This window comes from Athene cunicularia (assembly GCF_003259725.1).
Source record: "Athene cunicularia isolate RWA chromosome Z unlocalized genomic scaffold, athCun1 chrZ_part3, whole genome shotgun sequence".
Taxonomy (NCBI): Eukaryota; Metazoa; Chordata; class Aves; order Strigiformes; family Strigidae; genus Athene; species Athene cunicularia.
In genome coordinates this window covers 6,647,242-6,668,271 of record NW_020799144.1, presented here as the reverse complement: position 1 = coordinate 6,668,271, position 21,030 = coordinate 6,647,242, and the positions used below count along the sequence as shown (strand labels likewise).

At 42.4% G+C, this 21,030-nt stretch overlaps 1 protein-coding gene across 2 annotated transcripts in view; it reads left to right on the top strand.

Moving 5' to 3' along the window:
• The first annotated feature begins 9,596 nt into the window (after positions 1–9,596).
• MUSK (muscle associated receptor tyrosine kinase) overlaps positions 9,597–21,030 on the top strand; it is a 52,718-nt gene continuing 41,284 nt past the window's right edge. For both annotated transcript variants that reach the window (XM_026866614.1, XM_026866613.1), the window contains exons 1-5: positions 9,597–9,675; positions 13,923–14,049; positions 16,428–16,579; positions 18,017–18,144; positions 18,667–18,808. In XM_026866614.1, coding sequence (XP_026722415.1) covers positions 9,597–9,675; positions 13,923–14,049; positions 16,428–16,579; positions 18,017–18,144; positions 18,667–18,808 — 628 coding nt within the window. The remainder of the gene's footprint in view (positions 9,676–13,922; positions 14,050–16,427; positions 16,580–18,016; positions 18,145–18,666; positions 18,809–21,030) is intronic.

Below are 21,030 nucleotides of genomic sequence, written 5' to 3'. Positions count from 1 at the left end.
AGACTATGTAAGAAACTGTGTTTTTAATTCAAAATAAAGTTCATTTTCTATTTTTTTCCAGAAGAATTTAGAAATGCGACCCTTAATAGTGCAGACAATGCAAGGTTACTAACCCTGCCAATTATTATGTTTAAGCCAGCTATGATTTTTTCAAGACCTGACTCATGATTTTTGAATGCCTGAGGGACACTAGTGTATTTTCAAAAATACAACTATTGTTCAGCTTTTCAGCTTGATTTCTTATTTCCTCAGTCTGATAGCATGGCCTAATTCAGGACTTTTTGTTTCTCTGAATGTTTTGAACATCAGCTCTGTAATGCATTTCTGACATTCCAGAAGCAAGCCCCCAGGAGCCTCTGTCATGCATCTATCATTGGAGGTGCCTTAACAAATGTCCTACAGCATGTTTACAGTTTCAAAATCATGCTTGTCCTGCTTGTCCAAGAAAAAAAAAAAAAAAAGTGGTTTCTAGATATATCACTTTTGGCACCATTTCTATGATGAAACTTCAGGATGCAAATTCCATCAAGGATAGCAGGGATCTTTCCTTTTCCATTGTCTGAAAGCATAGACACAACTGCTGTGAAGTACCCACAAGGGCACCTTGACTCTGTGCAGCCATTCCATGCGCTTTTGTGACTTTACAGGTGCAATTGATTCCTTCTTTTGCTGGTCCAGTATCTGGAGAGATGAATTTGTCTGTTGCACCAAGAAAGTGTTCTCCTCACCCTGCAGTGGCTCCTGGAAGAAAAAGCATGCCCTGTTGTCTGACCCCTGACAATGCTGTTGGGTGGTGTTTCCACTTGCAATCACTGATGGACTGTGCAATGCTTTTCCCTGCTCATTGAAGGCAAAGGAGAAAACTGGGTAGGAAGAAGACAATGCCTTTATCAAAATGTGACACCATGAATTATTGTGCTATAGCTCTGGGCTAAAGGGGATAGGCAGCAGTGTTTGAGAGGGGTTTACTGGGACGAACGTATGGCATTGGACAAGTATCACCAGATGACACTGTTGACAACAGCCCCCAGAGCTAGAGCTAGGCTCTCTACAGAGAGCTATAGACAGTTGCCTAATAACTGCCCAACTCAGCTGGGCATAGAAAGGAAAGTGATGTTTGTGGAAGGCTGTCCAGATTGCTACTGCTGGAGTGAAAAGCACACTGTCATGAGTGGGGAGAGCAGCTCTGGAGTCCACGTATGCTAGGAAGAGCTAAACACCCAGATCCAGCCAAAGACATATTTTTTGCCTGGACTAAAATGTTAGGCTGTCCTTGCTGCACTAAAAAGGGGTCCCTGACTTCAGTTGGATGCTGTAGCCCTTTGCATACCTGTAGATTGCACAGCAGCAGGAAATGCTCCCAGTGCTGGAAACCCAAGGTCCATATTATTTGGTGGTTTCTTGACTCTTTGGCATGGTTTTGGGCCATGTTAAAACAATTCTGAGGGGTGGCTCAGATTTTAGGGTGGGCCCTTGGCAGCAGGCGGTGGGGAGGCTGTCCATCTTGTATGGTTCAACAGCATGGATGTAGGCTGGTGGGTGGTGGTTGCTGTTGTAGACACAGCCTTCTCACTTCTTCTAGGCCTGGTGGAAAGAAACCGCATTTTGTCTCACATGTGAGATTATAATGTTTTAAAGACTCACACTTTTGACAGAAAATTCACATTCAAAATGCAAAATCTGGCTCCTGGTATGATTTGGTTGTAGTAGGAAGATGCATCCACTAAGGTCATAATTTAGATGCTCTACAGCCTCTGTGGCACAAGTCTTCACAGAGGCTTAATTTAAAATGTTTCCAAAACTTCTTTTTCATCTGGAGATAAGGCATGGGAGAGCAGAGCGGTTTCCAGAGCATAGCAACTGCACAGGGAACCTCTGATGTGCAGATAAGACAGAAGGCTGAAGTCTCAGTGGTGCTAATCAAATATGAAGTACAGACCTGTATGAAGTTCTCCAGCAAGGGCAAACTGACCTAGCTCCACTATTTCCAAGGTAATAATTACAATTTACACCAGCTGGATGTCTGCAGATATTTTGTGGAAATTCAAGTCCATCCTTCTTTTTCTGTCTTCTATCTTCAGCTCTCTTATTGACACCAGTAGGAATTGGGGCCCTGGTGTCAGTAAAGGTGGGATTTCCAGCACCTGCTGAGGGAGGAGTAAGTCTTTGTGCATCCCTCATGGATCATCTCATGTGTTCCCAAATGGGTGGGGAAGAGTCATGTATTTGGGATGTGATTATCCATCCCTTGATGTAGGGTAGGGAGGGCCCTGGGGCACAACTGATGGCACCCCATGAAGCTGCGTGGCCTGTCTGAGCATGCATGAATGGGATTGCAGTTTGGTGGACCTGGTCTGCACTGAGACAAGGAGCCTGATGTGGGAAAGCCCCTTCCTGCTCCAGACATGCCGGCAGGCGATTCTTGGCAGCTGTGGCACATTAAGTGTGGTGTTGGGAAGGGGGAAATCCAGCCCTGCTGCATGCCTGCTGTGGTCAGGGGAGACACATTGGAGATGAATTTGGCCCAGTGCATTTTTTATTCATCCAGATGCTCCAGAGCTGCCAGTGATATGGAAAGAAGGCAAATACTATGAAAATGTCCCAGACAAAAGCTTTTCCATGGAAGCACTGGCACAACTGACTGGCAAGCTGTTTTGGGGACTGGAGCCTGGTGCTGCTTGCCAAGTGTGATGTCTGGGACAGGGTGAAGCCTTGGCCACAGCCACAAAGATGCTGAGGTATCTTACCACTCCTGGGGAATGTCTGCATTGCTAAACCCATGCAGGTTTCCTTAACGTGGCCTCCTCTCCCAGAAACCACTCACCTGCAGCAAATCTGCCACTGGTGGGGGAAGAAGGTCCAAGGTAGAAATGCATTGAAGTCATGACCAGAAACCTCCTCTCTATCTCGGGTGGGATGGAGGAGGTGGAGAGGAGAAAGGACCCTCACCCAGCAAATATCTCCTCTTGGAAGCAGCAGCTGTGGCTCTTGGGAAGAGCTCTAAGCCCATCTTCTGAGTCTGAGCCTCTTGCAGACTTACGCAGGGTGGCTTCTGCCTTGTACAGTTTTTGAGACAAAGTGTTCTGCTTTATGACCATCTTTTCAGATCATAAGGTCAATTCTGTCCTTTGGCACTCCCTCCTCAACAGATGGATATGAAATGGTGAAGCAGTTAGCCACAAGGCTGTTTCAATCTAGTTTTTGGTGCAACCCCTTGACTCCCATTTGTATTATCTGCTGACTAGCTGTATTGCTGACCCACCATTCCTTAAATATTTACAGTATCTTAAGTGACAGAAGCACACTGTGCTGGCCAAACACTTGGGCTGTAGGGCTAGGTCCACAAACCGTGCACATCACTCTCGCTTCAAACTGGTTTAATGATGCTACATCAACATTGGGATGGATATGCCAGTGTACTGGATCAGATCTTTTAAGCTTTAGCTCTTTTTCAGGACTAACCAGCTCCTAAGGAAAAATACTGGACAGTGCTTATAAATATGGGGCAGGAGAACATAACATCTCATGGATGGTCATAAATGCCACATGTTATGCAGACCCTGCAGAAGTTTTTCCTCACTGTCTAGTCTTCTTCCCTAGGCTCATCAGGCATGTACAAAATCTCATACCTATGCCTCTTTTGTAGCATCCTAGGGGCTCCTGGACTCACACCTCTCAACACCCTGTGTGCCCCACAGGCTTTTTTGCAGGGCTGCAAAACCTATGGAGGGGTGTGTGAGCATGGTTGTGCTGCTGGGGCACAGAACTGCCCTGTGTTTATGCAGAAAGCAGTGCCACAGCTGCAGTCCCCCTGCAGTTGGTACAGGGGCCCATAGTCCAGTGGGAACTGTGCATTGCTAAAGACATTTTCCTGAGGCTTGTGGTTTTGAGCCTGCTCTCATTTCTTGTCTAACATCAGTCATCCAGGTGCATATTGCAGCAATTGCTGTTAAATGTGCTGAATGTGCTGTATGCACCTTTCAACTAAGGACCCACCATTTGACTAAGGAGACATATCCACACATACTGCGATGATAACCGTGGTGCTTCCAAATAACTGGCAGCAGAGTTTAAATAGTAGCCATGAGACTGCTGTAGCAGGTAGATGTTGTGGTGGTCTAAAACACTATAGCCAAGAACTCCACATTGAGTGAAGTTCACAGTGGGACCTGATCTCTGCCGTGCAAGCCTCTCTCTCATAGAAATGACTGGGATGTCACCAAGGATTATGGCTTCAAATGAGCAGCAGGTGAACTCTGAAGAAATAAAGATCACAGGCAATCTTCTGCTCTCAGTTACACTCCATTGACGTCAGTGGGGTTGCCTGGGGTTAACTCAGAGCAGAATTTAGTTCCTCGTTTTTAATGTATACAGCTGAAGCAGCTGTGGTTGAATTAAATTCTTGGTGAGAGTGAGATTTTACAAGGTGCAGTATTCTAGGATTGAAGTTAAGGGGATGTTATATCCCTGCTGCATTCCTGTCCTGAAGCATGACCTCATTTCTGTAGAAAGGGATTCTGTAGGGACATGTTCTCATTTGCATTGTCCCCATGGCATGAAAATCCACACTGAGTCCCTCCTTCCCCTGCTTCCTTGGTTATTTCTCTTAGGGCTCTGCTATAACAATTTATAAATGCAGGTCTTGTTGGGTTGTGGTACCATGTGGTACCTGTGTGAGCAGGTTTTGTGCATCATCAGCCACCCTGGCCCCACAGACCGTGCTCATCTGATAGTATCCAGAGCATGAAGGACTGAAATCAAAGGCTAGGGAACAGCCTGTGGCATTCCTGTTTGGGGAAACACGGGCATCTTCATCTCCCCCCAGCTCAGCACAGTGACAGCATTATCTTCGCAGAGAGGAGGGAGAGGCTTGTCGAGGGGGGGAACTTTCCCCCTGTTACAGTGTGGGGCTGGCTGCTGTGGGTAGCAAGGTGAAATATGGAGTGGTTCTCCCAGCAGAGAAATTAATTTCATATATTATTAAAAACCTGCATTCATCTCATTGTCTGTCCTATATACACTGGTGCACAGTTAGCTAGCTGCATGACAAGGGATCTTCCTCTTTCATTACAATATTTACACTATTTCACTACAGTGATTACATCTCATAACACTACATAATTTTGCCCCACCACAAAATATAGGCAGGACAGCAGATTAGATTGGCCTTAATCAATACTGGCAGATTGTATGAGCTGAAAAATTACAGGAAAGTTTCTAACAATGTGATAGCAAGAAACTAATGCAAATCTTAGGTTTCCAATACCCACAAAATATCAAGAAGGAAAGAGGACCGTTTTAGATTCAGGCATCAGAGCTCAATAAATGTTGAAATATTAGTAGAGGATCAGAGATTGGTCTAGATGGCTGAGGACAGAGGCCAAGGCAAGTGCACCTGAAACCCTGCAACTTAAACACAGTAAGTGGGGTTTTGGGATGGGTCTGTGTTTCTTAAATGACTTTAGAGAAAAATATTTCCTTAATTCTGACAATTTAAAAAACCCAGACACCAAAGAAAAAAACCCCACAAATGCAGGGCGAAGAACATCAGTAGCATAGCTTATTCCCTCACATGTTACACTGAATACAGCATTTGCTATTACTGACACAAGAAATGACACCTTACTGGCCATATGTGTGTTGCAGGTTGGGTTAAATCCCTTGGAGTCTGTGGCTGATGTTTACTCCTCCCCAAATGCTGGCATGCATTGTCAGAGATGCCCTTTCCGTGCCACACATGCAGGAGCATGTGTTGCATTTAGCTATTGCTGGCAATGTGGGCAGGGTGGACTGGGAGGACTGGTGTGCCCATAACCTTATGTCAATGTGACCTTGATTCATTTCTGTGTAGGAAGGTACATGTGCAGGCCCAGGTGTCAGATGGGTTTCACTGTCAAATGTTTTGTGAGGACACCCACATGCAGGAGGCCAGCAGCTTTGAGAAGGGAAGCAGCATGGGCACACCAGGCACAGGATAAGTGCATGCAGGGATATGTGCATGCATCTCAGGGAAAGACCACATAGCATATGTCCTTCTAGGCTCTGTGCTGACTGGAAGAGGTTTGAAGCCATGACACAGGAGCTTGGGGATTGAAGACCTCTTGACTTTTGTGTCTGTACTCATCTGTTACATTGGCATGTTAGGGCTTCTTCTTCTTCTTGCTTGAATGTTATGTGTATGAACAGAGCTGAATACTAGTGACATAGTCATTTTTAGGGATCCTTGTTGCTGCTGAAAAGCAAGTAAAACAGCCTGGCCTTTGTATAAGACCTCAGATCTGTCATCATGCTTCAGAGGCTACATCTGTGTTGCATTCAGAAGGGTGACTGCAGGACCAACAGCGCCAAAGCTGAAGACCAGGGGCTTGTATTTACTCAGGTATGTTGCCAGCACCAACATTCATGACATTGCATTAAAATGGACACTGGTCAGGCTGCTTTAGTGTTGACTTGTGTATTTCCATGTGAATCACCAGATGCTGGGTGACTGGGGCTATAGTCAAAGCAACTCCATTGCGTCTCTCCATAGAAGGAGTTTGTTACCTGGCGGGACACTTTCTGCTGGAAACACCTACCATAGTCAGTCTACTTGGGTGAACATCTGAGACTACCTAGGGAGAAGATATCTCTGATGATGATACGGGGCAAAAGGCAGCTTTCAAAGTATTCAGTGATCAAATCATGTTGCATTAGCATGTAAAAATGTCAGCGTCCAGCAGAGCACTTGGAAAAAGGAGGGAGAGAAGAGATGTGCAGAAAAAATTTCCAAAATTATCCTGTCCTGTAAACATTGAAGAACAAATTTCCCCTCATCTTGGTGGGAAGATGCTAAGCAATTAATTAACAGGAATACAGTTATCTGAACTATTCAGCAAACTCTCAAAACTTCCTTTGTAATTATGCATTTACTAAAAAATATTGTATTTCTTTAAAGTCACTCTGCAAACAATTTGAAATGGGAAAAAATGGTAGATAGATGCATGAATGCTCCAGCACACCTTGTCTTTGTGCACTGAACTTCATGAACTGACTTCTGTGGAGGTGTTTGCAGTGCAGAGAGCTAAACTGGTGCACAAATATTTGTGGGAACAAAGTGTTGCCTGCAATGCCTGAAAGCAAGGGACTGCATCTTGTTATTAGTTGTGTAGGCTGCTGGGACCTCATCTCAACAGAGGCCTTGGGGCATGACTACAAATAACAACAGATGTAAATAAAAATTATCTGTAAACTGTATGTGTCTCAGCTTTGTTAGAAAAAAAACCAAAAAACAACAACCAACAAACAGCAAACTCATAACTACTGTGAGTGAAAATTAAAGGAACATTTTACTTTTATAAGGTAAGCCTTGAAAATGCTTGGAATCAAAGAAAATTTGGTGTCACCAGTATTTCCACAGATTTCACTCTATACAGAAACCCCTTTCCATGATGGACACAGATGATCACCAGCTTCCCATGTGTATTTTTTGTTAGCTGTATGGCATGTCTAGCTGGAGAACAAAATAACTCCAGCTTGTACATGTGAATCCTCTCCCATTTATAATGTAAATGTACATCCTTTCAGTTTAGAGCAGTGAAGCTCACTGTGGTCCTTAATAAAAATTCATAAAGCAGAGGAAATGAGAGGTTAGGAGCAGTTTGGTAATCCTGAAGTTGCAAAGGCATTATTAACGGTTAGCAACCATCACTCTCAGTGTCTTATACAAATGCTGTAACTGCAAGTAAAGGGGAAAGATTAATTTTTGGACTCATGCAGGATGGTGCTGTTTCAAATGCCTTGTAACACTGTCCAGATAGGAATCCAGTGATGTAGAGGTCTCTGGTAAAGTCCCTCCATGAAGATAATTTTATCCTAAAAGACAAGTTGCTTTTCTATGGAGCAGTTAATTGGATGTGATTGGACTTAAACAAAACAAAAGAAATATTTGTAAGTTCAGCCATAAGTCAGGATTTCTCTGTTCCCTGGTAGGATTATTGTTGTTTCATTGTTTTCTTGTTGTTTTGTTTTGTTGTTGTTGCTAGCTCCAGAATCCTTGGAAGGTCTTTAATGCATGTTCAGTGAGTGTTTCTGCCTTTATTCATCTTCAGAGGAGCACTTGTCCAGGGATCTTTGCTCCTAATCAGCAATTGCATGTCCCCAGAGTAACACTGCTGTTATCATGCCATACCAAACCATGGGGATTCACACACACACAGCTCTGGCCAGCTTTACTCCATCTGGCTTTCAGAGGAAGTCCTGCTGAACTATGTAATTTCATTGCAGAAATGACTGTTAAGAAGTGTTTGAAACTGAGAGATTCAGCAAATAAAGGAAATTCCAGAGATCTCAAATACCTTTTACTGTGATATGTTATGACTGTGCATTTCCTTTCCTCCAACCCTGTCTTTTAGTGCAAAGTTCACATCCACTCTGCTGATAACATGATGAAAAGTATCTGGAGTCATGTTCCCAGGGCATCATCATCAATTAGATTATCCCCAGCCTGGTAATTCATTGATCTTTTTCTCTTCTGCTCACCCAGAAGTTGCCCCCACATCAGCCTTTCCACAGTGGTAAGACTGATTGCACTCTTCATATATGCTGGAAAAACAAGGAGTACAAATGACTTAACAGTTTTGAAAAAGATGATGTCATGTGGACCCTGTGCTAGAATGGGGTAAGATGGAGTTAGTCAGGAGATAGCCTCAGGTCTGAGGCTCCTCTAAAGCTTCCTAGAAAAGGAGCTCTGATTTCCAGTCTTTCATTTTAGGCAGAGACTTGGTGGATAATAAGATATTATTGAGGGATTAATAGTAACAGTACCCAACAGTCACATTTCCCTACAATAGTGACTCTACCTGTGCCCAAACCCCCTGGACAGCTGCTGATGTTGCAATGAAATGCTCCTTTTCTCCCAGGGTATAAATACCACTTCTGCTATGGATATTCACTTTTCTTGGGGGCTGTTTCCAGGACAAAGCTCTGATTTTCCAGTGTGCTGCAATGGTTCTCAAACAGTGACAACCTCCCTGGCAAAGAAGGAAACTTTCAGCCCCTAGAGCCAACCTCTCCTGCTCCAGCAAATACATCTGTTAAGAAAAGAAATGCTATCAGCAGGGCAACAGGTGCCATATTGCAGCCAATCATGAAAGTTTATAATAAGACAGAGGGAGCGCTTGCGAGACAGAGAGGAGAAAAAATGAAAAGAGGGGGACTAAACTGAAGGAAAATCCAGTGACAAGCTTTTTTTCCGCTACCGCACTTACACAGTGCTGAAGTAAAGGCCTAGTGACTTTGAAGCACTGGGGTAGGGTACTGCCCTGGAAATGCATTTGCCTATTGTACTCCTCTCTGTTTGCTTAGAAGGAATTCAGAAGGGATTTGCTTTCTCTTGTTTCACAAGCTCCACGCTTTCACACTGACCGAAGTGGATACACACCAGCTGGCCATGTCCATCACCACTGCCGGGTGGGAGAATTCCTGATTATACTTAGATCCCACTTATCCCACTCCGTCATTAGCTGAGAAGCTCTGCTTGTGCACTGCCATCCGAAATGCAGCCATCTGGGAGCTCCACACGCCTCGCCTGAAGGAGACGGATGCCTTCTGGATCAAACATGAATGACCTGCTGAAGGTGCCCCTGGTGCACGTCCTCACCCTGGCAGCCCTCAGCTTGGCTGAGACTCTCCCAAAAGGTTTGCTTGGAGGGGCTTTTGCCCTGATCTACTTCTGTCTCTTACTGAAGGAGGTTTTGCAAAGGAGAAGACATCTCTGGTAACAGTGGGGCGGGTGGTGAGGTAGTATTCTAGAAAAGGACAAAAATGTGCTTCTTTTGGTGATCAGTACACTGCTTCTAGAAGGACAGCAGTGAAAATAATCTCATATTTGTGTCTGGGATTGAAGGTTCTTTGTCTAGGAAGAGCATGTAATCCTGTTGTAACGGGCAGGGGAGACGTTTGGATTCAGCCTGGGTGGGATGGACATTTCTCTTGTCAAAGGAAGCTTACAGATTGTGATGGCTAGTAGCACCCCTTGCTGTAGAGCCCAAGAATTGTGGTGTTTTGCATGCCTGTGTATGTTTATAAATATAAAAAAAACTCAAAGAAAATATAAATGGCTATAATGTCTTCACACAGTGTATGTATATAAATACAAATATTCATGGTTTGTATTGCATATAACACAAAAATTATTATACCTTCTTCCTCTCTTGTGTGCACACATGCACATGGACACATGCACACAGACTTTTATCCAAAACAAGAACTGAAAAAAATCTGTTTAGAAAAGCCTTTGAGGTACAAAATGCAACAGTGGTCTTCTGGATGTACCTTCTGGTAATCCTGTGGATAAAAAGGTTTTGCTGCATGGTGATTGTCAGGAGACATCCAAAGCACAACAGAAACTTTGCAGCTTCAGGAAAACAAAAAAAAAACCTCAAGGAAGATGCCAGTATTAACCTGTTAGGCCAACACGGCTGCTCTTGCAGGGCTGCGCTCTTAGAGTTGTTAGTCAGGCTGACCTCAAAATGGAAAAGAAATGGTATCTTTACAAAAAACTTTTTAAACAAAAAAATTAATTTTTTCCTAAGGCACTAAAGTAAGTTGGAAAACCCTGATCTTTTTGAAAGATGTGGTAAAATGTGATTAGAGAGACAAGAAAAACAAGGAGGAAGGGGATTGATTCCTTCTGGTGGCATAGTGCAGTGAAGAGATACACATCGTTTCCTAAAATGTCATAGGTGGCTGCATTGCTTTGTTTTCTGGGAGAGACTGAAATACGACTACAGCCCAGCAGTGCCCTGTAAAGGTTTTGCAGCATTAGCTGGAAACACGACTGGGCAGTTATTGACCAGAAGAACTGCAGTATCTCTAGGCATCTGCAATGCTGAAGAGGGGACTGGCTCTCTTTTCTGCTTTGTTTCGTCTGCCTGGATTGTTTTGTTTCAAAAGTGTGAATCTCAAACCAAACCCAAGCAATTTGGGAGCTTCTGATGGCCTGGGGATAGGAGGGGATTTGGCTTTCTCATGGGCCCCGTGACTGACCAGGGGTCATTTTGCTATCTCGGGAAACTACAGCTGACATCCAGAAAAATGGCACCCGTGTGGCTTTACGGATATGTAAATTAATTCATTTTCAATGTTATATAAATCCATGGGGCTACCTAAAAAAATGTCAGACAGCCCCAATGGATGCGCATGGAAAGCTCCGGGATCTATGATAAATACGTCTTATGTTGTTTGGATTTTAATTCCCCATGTTAAAATCTGGTAATGAAGGCACGGTAAGTTTTGATTGGTTTCGTGAGGAAACATGGACTGACACCAACATCTGATCTTTTTGGACAGCTTTTAGAAACAGGCACCATTGCAGCCATTTTGGGTCTCTCTTGCCGCCTCATGACAAAATGGCGGTGTGCTCCACCTCTTGCGGTCACCTGCGGACACACAGGGTGTCCTCCGGCCCTGCCCCTCATCCTGGCTGCAGGAGCCCTGACTTCACCTCCTCACTAGCCCAGCACTTGGTTTTAATGTTAGAAAGGTAAAAAAGAACATATGAGAAAATTACACATAGCTGTTTTTGTCACAGTTGCTCTTCAAGGATGTAAAATTTGGGGAGGCAGCTATAAAAAAAAGTTCTCTTTCAGCTTTGGCCATAGTAAAGTGCTGCCAGTTTGGACATTTTCTATGGGGCTTGATTCTGCCCTAAGAGCTGCATGATGGCTTTCAGGAGGTGCCAGATCAGACACTGGTACTGGCTTTAAGGAGATGCTAGATTAGACGCAGTGTAGGTAATATTGCTAGGGATAATTCTGACATCTGTTGAATTAAAGAGATACCACAGAAGTACTTAACTTTTTCTGGAGAATTTATTTAATATATTAAACTGGCAGGGCTTGTTTGCCCAAAGAATAAAACACTGTTGTTATGCATACTGGCTCTTGGTACAAATCTAACTTTATTCTTTGTGAGAATAGCCATGCTTATTGTGACAACACAGGTACAAAACTATTTGCTTTGAATTTTGGTCACTGTAAAAAATTTACATTTCTCAAGGTTAAAGAAGCATCCTTCCAGAGATCAAGGCATGCAGACAACAGCAATAAAAACGTACTATATAAAATTAGATTGTAAAACTCCATTTCAGCCAGGCTTAATGCCATCAAAGACCAATAAACTCTGTCATGAAATAGCAACATCCCCTTTGAAGCAGATAGGATAGCCTTTGGTAGAGGTTATTCTCCTAAGACAACCTTCAGTAGCAGGGAAATGTTTATGAAAATCTTCCATTTGGTTTCACTGGCGTGGGATTTATCTGGGGTGCAATATGGATGATTACTTTACTTGGTGTGACCCAAAATGACCCAAGAAATTGAAGCCTGACACAGTCTGAAGCAGTGATCTTAAACAACAAGTCTGAGACACATGTGTTTTAACTAAAGTTTAGCTAATATAATCTTCAGTGCTACCTTAGCTGTAGCTTTAAGACCTTTTTATAGAAGTATAGTCATTACCAATTATGCAATCTGAAGTCATATAATCTAGAAATATTATCGAGGCAGATTTGTTCTAATGACATTTCAAAAGCGTTAGGACTTTTATATAAACCTGATAGTGGAAGCCGATCATTTCTTCCTCTAGCTTCATTCCAGCTGAACTCCAACGGCATTTTAATTTTTACTCCCATGGAAATTGAAAAAAATTAAGGTAAAGGCTTTCTATTATTCTCAGTCACTTAAATGGGAACATCTTGTATTTTACCTTTTTTTTTTTTTTTTTTTTTTTTAAGGAAAGAGAGGTAAATTTGTTGCTTATTTGTTGCATGAATTTAAATCTTATTGGGAAGGCCAGTAGATACAGTGCAGGCAGGATTTTCCTGTGAAAAGACACACAGTGTGCCAGATACTGCTACAGTCAGGGAGGAACAGGAAGATTCCTGCATCCGCTGTATTTTCTAGGTGGTGTTTCAGGAACATGGTATGAAAACAGTTTGTCTCAACACAGCTGTCAATGAAATCCAGTCCAACAAATATTGGATATGTGTCCCTTGCAGTTATAGATTAAAAGTCATTCAAGCGCCTTTGGAGGCAATGGCTGCAATGCATACCATGCGGAGGGGAAGTGATTCACTAGGCGTATCCTTTGATCCCTCTAACCATGCTTCAAGTCTTTTACCAGGGTGATGGAAAATGTTTCTAAAGATGATACACTCAGATAATGTATGATGACAGGTCTGTGATAATAAGCATCATACACAGATATTAGACTTCTAACTCTGGTGCCATTTGGTTAGAAAAGGTGAGGAAAAAACAACATGTATACTAGTCTTGCCACAAATCACCTGAAGGGCCTTTATGAGCCTGGCTTTGAAAAATACAGTGCTATATAACAAGTTTAAAAAAAGACAAATGGTTGAGTGGAACAAATCCTGTATTAATGATGAAGAAGCCCAAATCTCATGCATTATAAGGAGGCCTGTGCCCACTCCAGGGTCAGGTCAGCTTGGCTTCAATTTGTGTGCTGTTCCTTGCCCTTCCAGCCCATGAAATGTCACCCCCATAGCAGAGGGACAGCCTCACCTGTGTCCTCACTGTATGGCACCCATTGCTGTGCACCCTGGGAGGAGAGGAGGCTTAGAAACACGAGATGCAGTGAGCGTGTTGGAGCTGCCCCATGCCTGGGTCACTATGTTTTGCACCCTATAGAGAGTGCACAAGAGAAAATGCAAAACCTGCATCAGATAACAGAAGGCTGCAGCTACAAATACAGAGGAACCTGTATTACAAGAGCAAGTGGAGGGTGTGAAAAGCACCTTTATGCTGGGGAAAAAGTCACGGAGGGACTCTGAAGACACAGAGCTGTCTCTGCCAAAGGGGTCTGGCAGGCTTCATGCCACTCTCCAGGAGGTACCGGGAGATTTTCTCATCTCTTCCTTCACACAGCTCCCTTGATCAGCACTCCTCTGGAAACTGTGGACGCGCTGGTAGAGGATGTCGCCAAGTTTGTCTGTGTGGTGGAGTCATACCCTGAGGCGGAGATCACGTGGACGCGCAACAGCATTCCCATCAGGTAAGGAGCAGCCCCAGCCCTCTCCAGTATCCCCTGCCAAAACCATCAGTGCCTTCCTTCATTATAAAGGAGATACCTGGAAATATCAAAATGGGTCTGTGGCAAGGAAAAAGGTAAGTGGCTGTAATTATATAGGAATCTGTGTTCCTTAGGAACAACCCCCAGGTTGGATGGAAGTCTGAATATCCACAGATGTTATTTCCAAATCAGGTCACCTTTCTCCTAATTCCTTCCACATCAGTGACACCATGTCTGAAAATCAGAGATGGAAGAGGAAGCCATTCATGCAGAACCATGGAGATTACATGCCTTTCTCTCCCATAGTTCTAAAAATTTACTCTTTGTGTTATAAGATCATATGAAAACCAGATTGTTTCTCACCCCAATCCACTTTTCCAGACTTTCCTAAAAGCCAACCTCTCTGAGACACAGTGTCTTTTTCACAGCATGGACCAAAAAGGAAAATACCAATCAAATATGCTCTGCTGGTGAGGCTGAAGAGCTTAGGTGCTTTGTTCCTTTACTGAAGCTTCTGGAGCAACATTAATACCAGCAACTATTTCACTTTCCCAAAGCTGTGTTGGCATTAATAGTCAGTGCTTGCTGGATACAAATACTCAGACCAAAGACAGGGAAATATATAAGCTGAAAAAGATTTCTGTTACTTTCCAAGAACATATCTGAAAGTATTTGCACAATTAAAAAGGATCAGTTCAATGGACTTTTTTTTTTTTTTTTCTGAGAAAAACATATAAATATATTTATGTACTTGTGGGTGTATGTATCAAACTTCAAAGGGTCTAGTTATCAGAAGTAATAAATATCAAGTATTTTATTTACAAATCTTTCTGCTCTTTACAAGGTCTCAGGACTCTGAATAGACAGCTAAACTAACCTTCAAAACAAAACAGTATGTAAACATTCAGTGTCTATGGGAATAGCCCCAGGACAGATGCTCTGGTCAGCATTAGTCTTCTGGAAGCATCTTTCCTTTTGGTGTCAAAACTCGTGCAAGTAGACTGGCAGGTGCCCTGTGCCTAATGAAATGGTTACCTGTCCCATCTCTGAGGACAAGGCTGCCTGGGGTAAGCCTTCCTCAGGGAAAGAAGGGAATGGACTTGTATGTCTTTTACACGATGGATGAGTTCATTGTACTTCCCAGGGTGAAAAGAGGAGGCAAGTGCAAGACTTAAAAGTGAAAGGCTGTTGAAAGGAAATATGTGCCTGTAATACCATGTGCCACACTGAGATTACTTGGTGACTGCTGTATGATTTTTAACATTAAAGGACAAAACAGTACATACTTAGGCATCAGGTATTTGTGGTAGCTTGGGAGACAATCCTCAGGTCAGATCCCTTTTGCTACTGTTCTTCAGAATCAAAGGCCAATTTCATGAAAGTGTTTCCAAAAAGCATAAACGAAGGTGTGAAAATCAAACATGGAGTAGTTTATGAAATGTTATGCAAATCTTGTTCCACTGAAATGATACTATACTTTTACAGTTTTTCAATGAAAATAAGAGATCAGTCCTCTACTTTCTCACTACCTTTCTTTCTATCTCTTCCTTGCTCTCACACATGTGCACACATGTACATGTGCACACCCCATGCTGACATATAAATTCGTCTTTGCTCCACAAACTTATTACAATATCCTGTACCTTTGTTGCTCCAACTTTAGGGCTTTTCTTGACTTCTCTGGAGTCTCCAGGTTAAAACCTGCTGTCATTAAACTACAGCTCTCCATTCATCCTCTAATCTTTAGATGGCTTCTTTTCTTCAGCACATTTATTTGCTTGTTTGTGTGGGGTTTTTTACTTTTTCCAAAAATAGAGACAAAATCATTCCTTGATGCAGACACAACAATACTCGGGTTTTAGTTTGCATTTTTTGTTCACACCAGTTAAAATCTTTCCATAACATTATTTGGTTAGTGAAAAAAAAATATTTTTTTTTAACCTAAAGAAAGTTTATTTTAAAAAATTCAGCCAATTCCAGGTACCATATAGGCCGTCCTTCCCTTGCACTGAGTGATTATACCTAAACCAGCTGGGTAAGATTACTTGTGCTCTTGCCTGTCCTTGGCCAGACAGAAACCCAGCCAGGGTATCTAGCTACTATACCAATACCTTATTGGAGGAAGAATTGCCACTATGCTGGTGGCAGTCAAGAACTGCATGGTCTAGTGAGGAATAAATCGAATCTTAAGGCCTAACTCAATGCTTCCAGAGCCTTTTTTTCTGTTTTCAGGTTGAAAATAAAAAGTAAAATATATTGCCATTTGTAGTGCTGTCAGCAGTCTGCAGATACAAATGCAATTCTCTCTCTCTGTCCCTGGCTGTTCCCCGACCTCTGACAATCTGTGCTGTGCCCTGCAGGCTGTTTGACACCCGGTACAGCATACAGAGGAACGGGCAACTCCTGACCATTTTGAGCGTGGAGGACAGTGATGATGGAGTGTACTGCTGCACTGCGGATAATGGGATTGGAGCAGCTGCACAGAGTTGTGGGGCTCTCCAAGTGAAAATGCGTAAGTGGAAATGTAATTTATTCCTGACACTATGTGAGCATGTATTCGAGAGACTGAGCAGACACCCAGGTATGGCCCCTGGGTGTCCATGTTAAGCGCAGACCCATGTTCCTATGGGGCTGGGTGCAGTCCCTTGAGGCAGAGACATGGCATATTGTATCATATCTTAACTAAACCCAGTTGTACTTACTCACTTTGAATAACATGCACTTGTGCTAGGATCAGAGGAACTGTTTGCATAGCCGAGGATAAAAAATGATGCTTTGAAGAATGCCCTTTTTACAAAACTTTGTAAAAGCAACAAAATTTGATAGATTAGACTGCCATAGCAATAATGCATAAATCCCTTGTGAATTTTAAACATAAGATTTCACTAATCAGATTTATGCCTGAGGATGGCAAAAGCAAGTAAATGCTGTTCAGATGTTCTTAATAGCAGTCTTGAAAGGTCTGGAGCACCGCAGCCTAAATCTCATCATCTCATGTGGAAGGCAGAGGACTGGTCCTTGCAAAGGGCTATACCTGTCCTGAGCTTGGTGAAGCTGAACTCTTTGAATCCTGGCTGCAGTTATTTACACAAACACTTAAAAGGACCTCTGAGATACGTTCTGACTAAAGCATCTGTTTGTAGGAAAGGATTTATTTGGTCTAATGAGCATGACCCTCCATGTCTGGTAATTCTGGGGATCTCCAGCAGCCCAGTCACCTGCAAGTCGGGGCCATGAAGTGATGGTCTCTGAAGGTCATTTTCCTGCTGGTTCAGTATCACACAGGGGAGGCAAAACTTCAGGTCTCCCAAGACAGAGATGATCTTTTTTTTTACTCCCAGCTCAGAGTAAGCTAAGCCATGTTTTACTTTGGGTAAAATGAATTTAAATTTGTCCCGTATTAACTTCAAGGGAGTTTGAATGTTTGTTTCTTTAAGAATGTTTTCGTCCTTTTTACTAACACGTTATAAATCCTTCAATTAGGCACATTAATTGAGTTTACATGCCCTTATTTTTGAGCTAGAGACAAGACTGGGTTAAAACTATTTCAAAACCAATTCACTCCAGATCTGAGCTTTCACACAAGACACTGTTTATGCAGTGAAGAATGTCAAAACCTGGAATGCAAACATTCTTCAATATTGGAAATATTCTTATCTGGATTTGGATTCTAGCCCAGGCCCTATTTCAAATGGCTGTCAAACTCCACTCCTGAAAACAAATAACCCATGCAAGTTAGCTGCTTTTGCACCCCTAAACTGAAACTCTGAATGCTGTGCTTAAGAAAGTTTTTTTCTTTCAGAGGCAGCTCATGACCTACTAAGACCTCTCTATCTTTCAGCAATGTATAGAAAAAACATTAGAGATTTTGCTGTCATTTCTGAACTTGTCCTATTCCAGTATCTCATAGCTTCAGTTCAGCTTTAATTTCTGACTTTTCAAATTTTAGGACCCAAAATAACCCGACCGCCTATAAATGTGGAAATAATAGAAGGGTTAAAGGCTGTTCTTCCATGCACTACATTGGGGAATCCAAAACCTTCTGTTTCATGGATCAAAGGAGAAACAGTTGTAAAGGTGAGTAGAGAATGAAATGTAAGTAATGCTAGCTATTTGCTAAAGGTACTGTATTAAAATATTAGCATCAATTACAGCAGTTTTAAATTCTAGTTACTCGGAAATAAGCATTTGGAAAATACAGGGCTCATCTTGTAAATATCTGCATCTGCAATAATTCTTTTTATAAACCAAACATTCTCTGTGGATCTATATATTATATTATATATATTTATTACTACTAAGAATGGCCAAATGCTGCTGAATGCACTTGTGAGTGTTCTTATAAATGAGAGCTTCTGAGATGCTTACATAAGATTCAGGGCTCTTTAAAAACTATAATTCAGTGATCTGCAAAAAGAGGGATAGGTGAGTGTGTCATGGCAACGCTGAGCAGGAAGAGCTGGCCTTAAATCCTTCAGTGTAGTACAACACAAATAATTTTCATGTGTGTAAGCCCAGTCTTTGCTAGCAGCTGTTTGGTGCTCCTGGTGTGCAGCCTGCATGTAGAGCCCTCACCTTGGTTGCTCCTTCCTCCGGCAGGAGAATGCTCGCATTGCTGTTCTCGATTCAGGGAATTTAAGGATCCACAATGTTCAGAGAGAAGATGCAGGACAGTATCGATGCGTGGCCAAGAACAGCCTGGGCACAGCCTATTCGAAACCTGCAATGGTGGTAGTGGAAGGTGAGTAACCCTTGCACCGGGCTCAAGCTCTGTGTGCTAGCTCCTCACACATATCCAGTTAACTTGAACTAACCTGCAGTGTCAGACTGATGTTGACAAAAACATCCTAGGAGGGGATCCAAAAGGCAGAAGAAAAGGAAGGAAAAAGAAAGCAAAGTGAGAAACAGAGGAAGTTTGTCCACACCTGCTCTCATTGCTGGTTGATGGTGAAAGGAGCTATCTGTCCTTGTCCAGAGTTGCTGCAGATTTGGTGGAAATTTGTCTGAGTAACCATTCCTAAATATGTTTTTCTTTCTGACTGATGGTTTCCAAGATGCCAACTTGTTTCTTACTTGAAAAGTCACACCAGACCTGTGGATTATACACTATGGCTTCTGGAGACGGACAAGTAGAAAGCTGATAGCCCTGGAAACTCGCTGCAAAGAGCCTGATGAGAGAGCTGCATCTGCAAACAGTCAAGCATTTTGCAGCATTAAGTGTATGTCCCTCTTCCTTTCCTCTGATTTTCCATCTGAATTGGTTGATTCTTCAGGTAAACAGAGCTTTTCTCTCTGAGGATTTGAAAAATTTCTGTTCAGAACATCAGATTGATTTTTCAGTTTCTGGTCTTTAGGTGCTCAGTGTCTGTCTGTTATTTACAGAAGGTGTTTGCTTTATGGTATAGATGATAAACTTTTTCAGAGTGCTGAGACCAGTGGACTGCAAGGGAACCCAAATGTAGGCAATGAGGCATTCAATGTTCCTGGATCGTGTAAGACAAGTTGGGTTATGCTAGGTTTTGTGAAGTGGGAGGAGGAATGACTAACTCAGTAGATGAACAACTTTTTATTTTTTATTCAGAATAAGTGTACTGTAGAAAGTGGAGAAGGATCTCCATTTGCCTAGTAAGTTTCAAAAAATTGTCGTAGGTTACATTTGGCCTGGGATGAACAGAGGCTACTTAGGGTGCAATCATGTTTCTAAGAGTGCCATTGACTTTCTTCCGGGAGCAGGATCAGGTATATTAGATCCAACTACAAGATACTGTAGATCTACTGTTTCCCTAAAAACTGCACTAATTTTCCTCCTTTTTTTTCAATTTATTTTTTTATTTACATGTACAGACTTCAAATATGACAGGAATTCCTTAAATAGTTTTAAAACAGGAAGGCAGCTATTTCTAATCTAGATTCAAAGCTGTACTTTTCCCAAACTGAAAGAGATGGGGCAAACTGAAGACACTTGGATCTGGCTGTGAACATCTTGGGTCCTGGGTTTTGGTTTGGCCCTATCATTGAGACAGTGGCCAGAGGCTTGTCAAGAATTAATTATGAATGGCAAATACTCGGTGCCATGCATACAATCCCCCCTTCCATGCTGAAGGGCCTCAGGCACTGGGATTTTATTACTCTGAATCTACCAGAGCCAATTAGGGAATCTAAAAGTGGACTGGAATTGCACCAAAATCCAGGCTGTTAAGGTTGGTATCTTGTTTAGTCCCTGTCTCCAGAATTATGCAGCTGCCTGTTAATTCAGGGAATGGCAAATTAATCCACAAATACTCTACTTGCAAAGGAGAGCCTGTGTGCACTCTTTTTTTTAAAACGAGAAAAATTAGTTCTTAATTAATCAATGGGAGCTCAGTCCTCCCACACAAACTATCCACTCATGTTCCATTCATGTGTAGGGTGAAACAAAGCAATGCTGTTCTCCAGGCTTGCCTTGGTTTCTCTGGTAGAGCACCCATATAACATATCTCATTTCAGGCTGCCACCCAAACTAGACTGATGCATGTTTGGTTTATTTTTTTGGTAATAATCCTGACTGCAACTTATGCTGTATATAGATCCCTTCCCCTCTCAGTATGTGATATTAATTCTCACAGATCAGATATTTAGCATACATACATATGCACATACCTGTGTATGCACGCAGGTATGTGCACACACATACATCCCCCTCACACACTTCTTTGATCATTATTTTTAGTAACCCATCCCTCCTACCTCTTCTACCCCCTTAGTATCAGCATTTTAAAATAACTCCAAGCAAATAATAATCTAAAATTACTCAATGCAGTCAAATCATACTCTTGCCAGTTTTTCTCAGAGCATTTGCTTTGTTCAGAAAACTTATGACAATATGTTGTTTATTGCTTCTCTGTAATAACACCACAATATTTTTTCTTAAATCTTGGTGTAACTATTGACTGGAGTTACAGCACTGCATAGTGTGGCTTAATA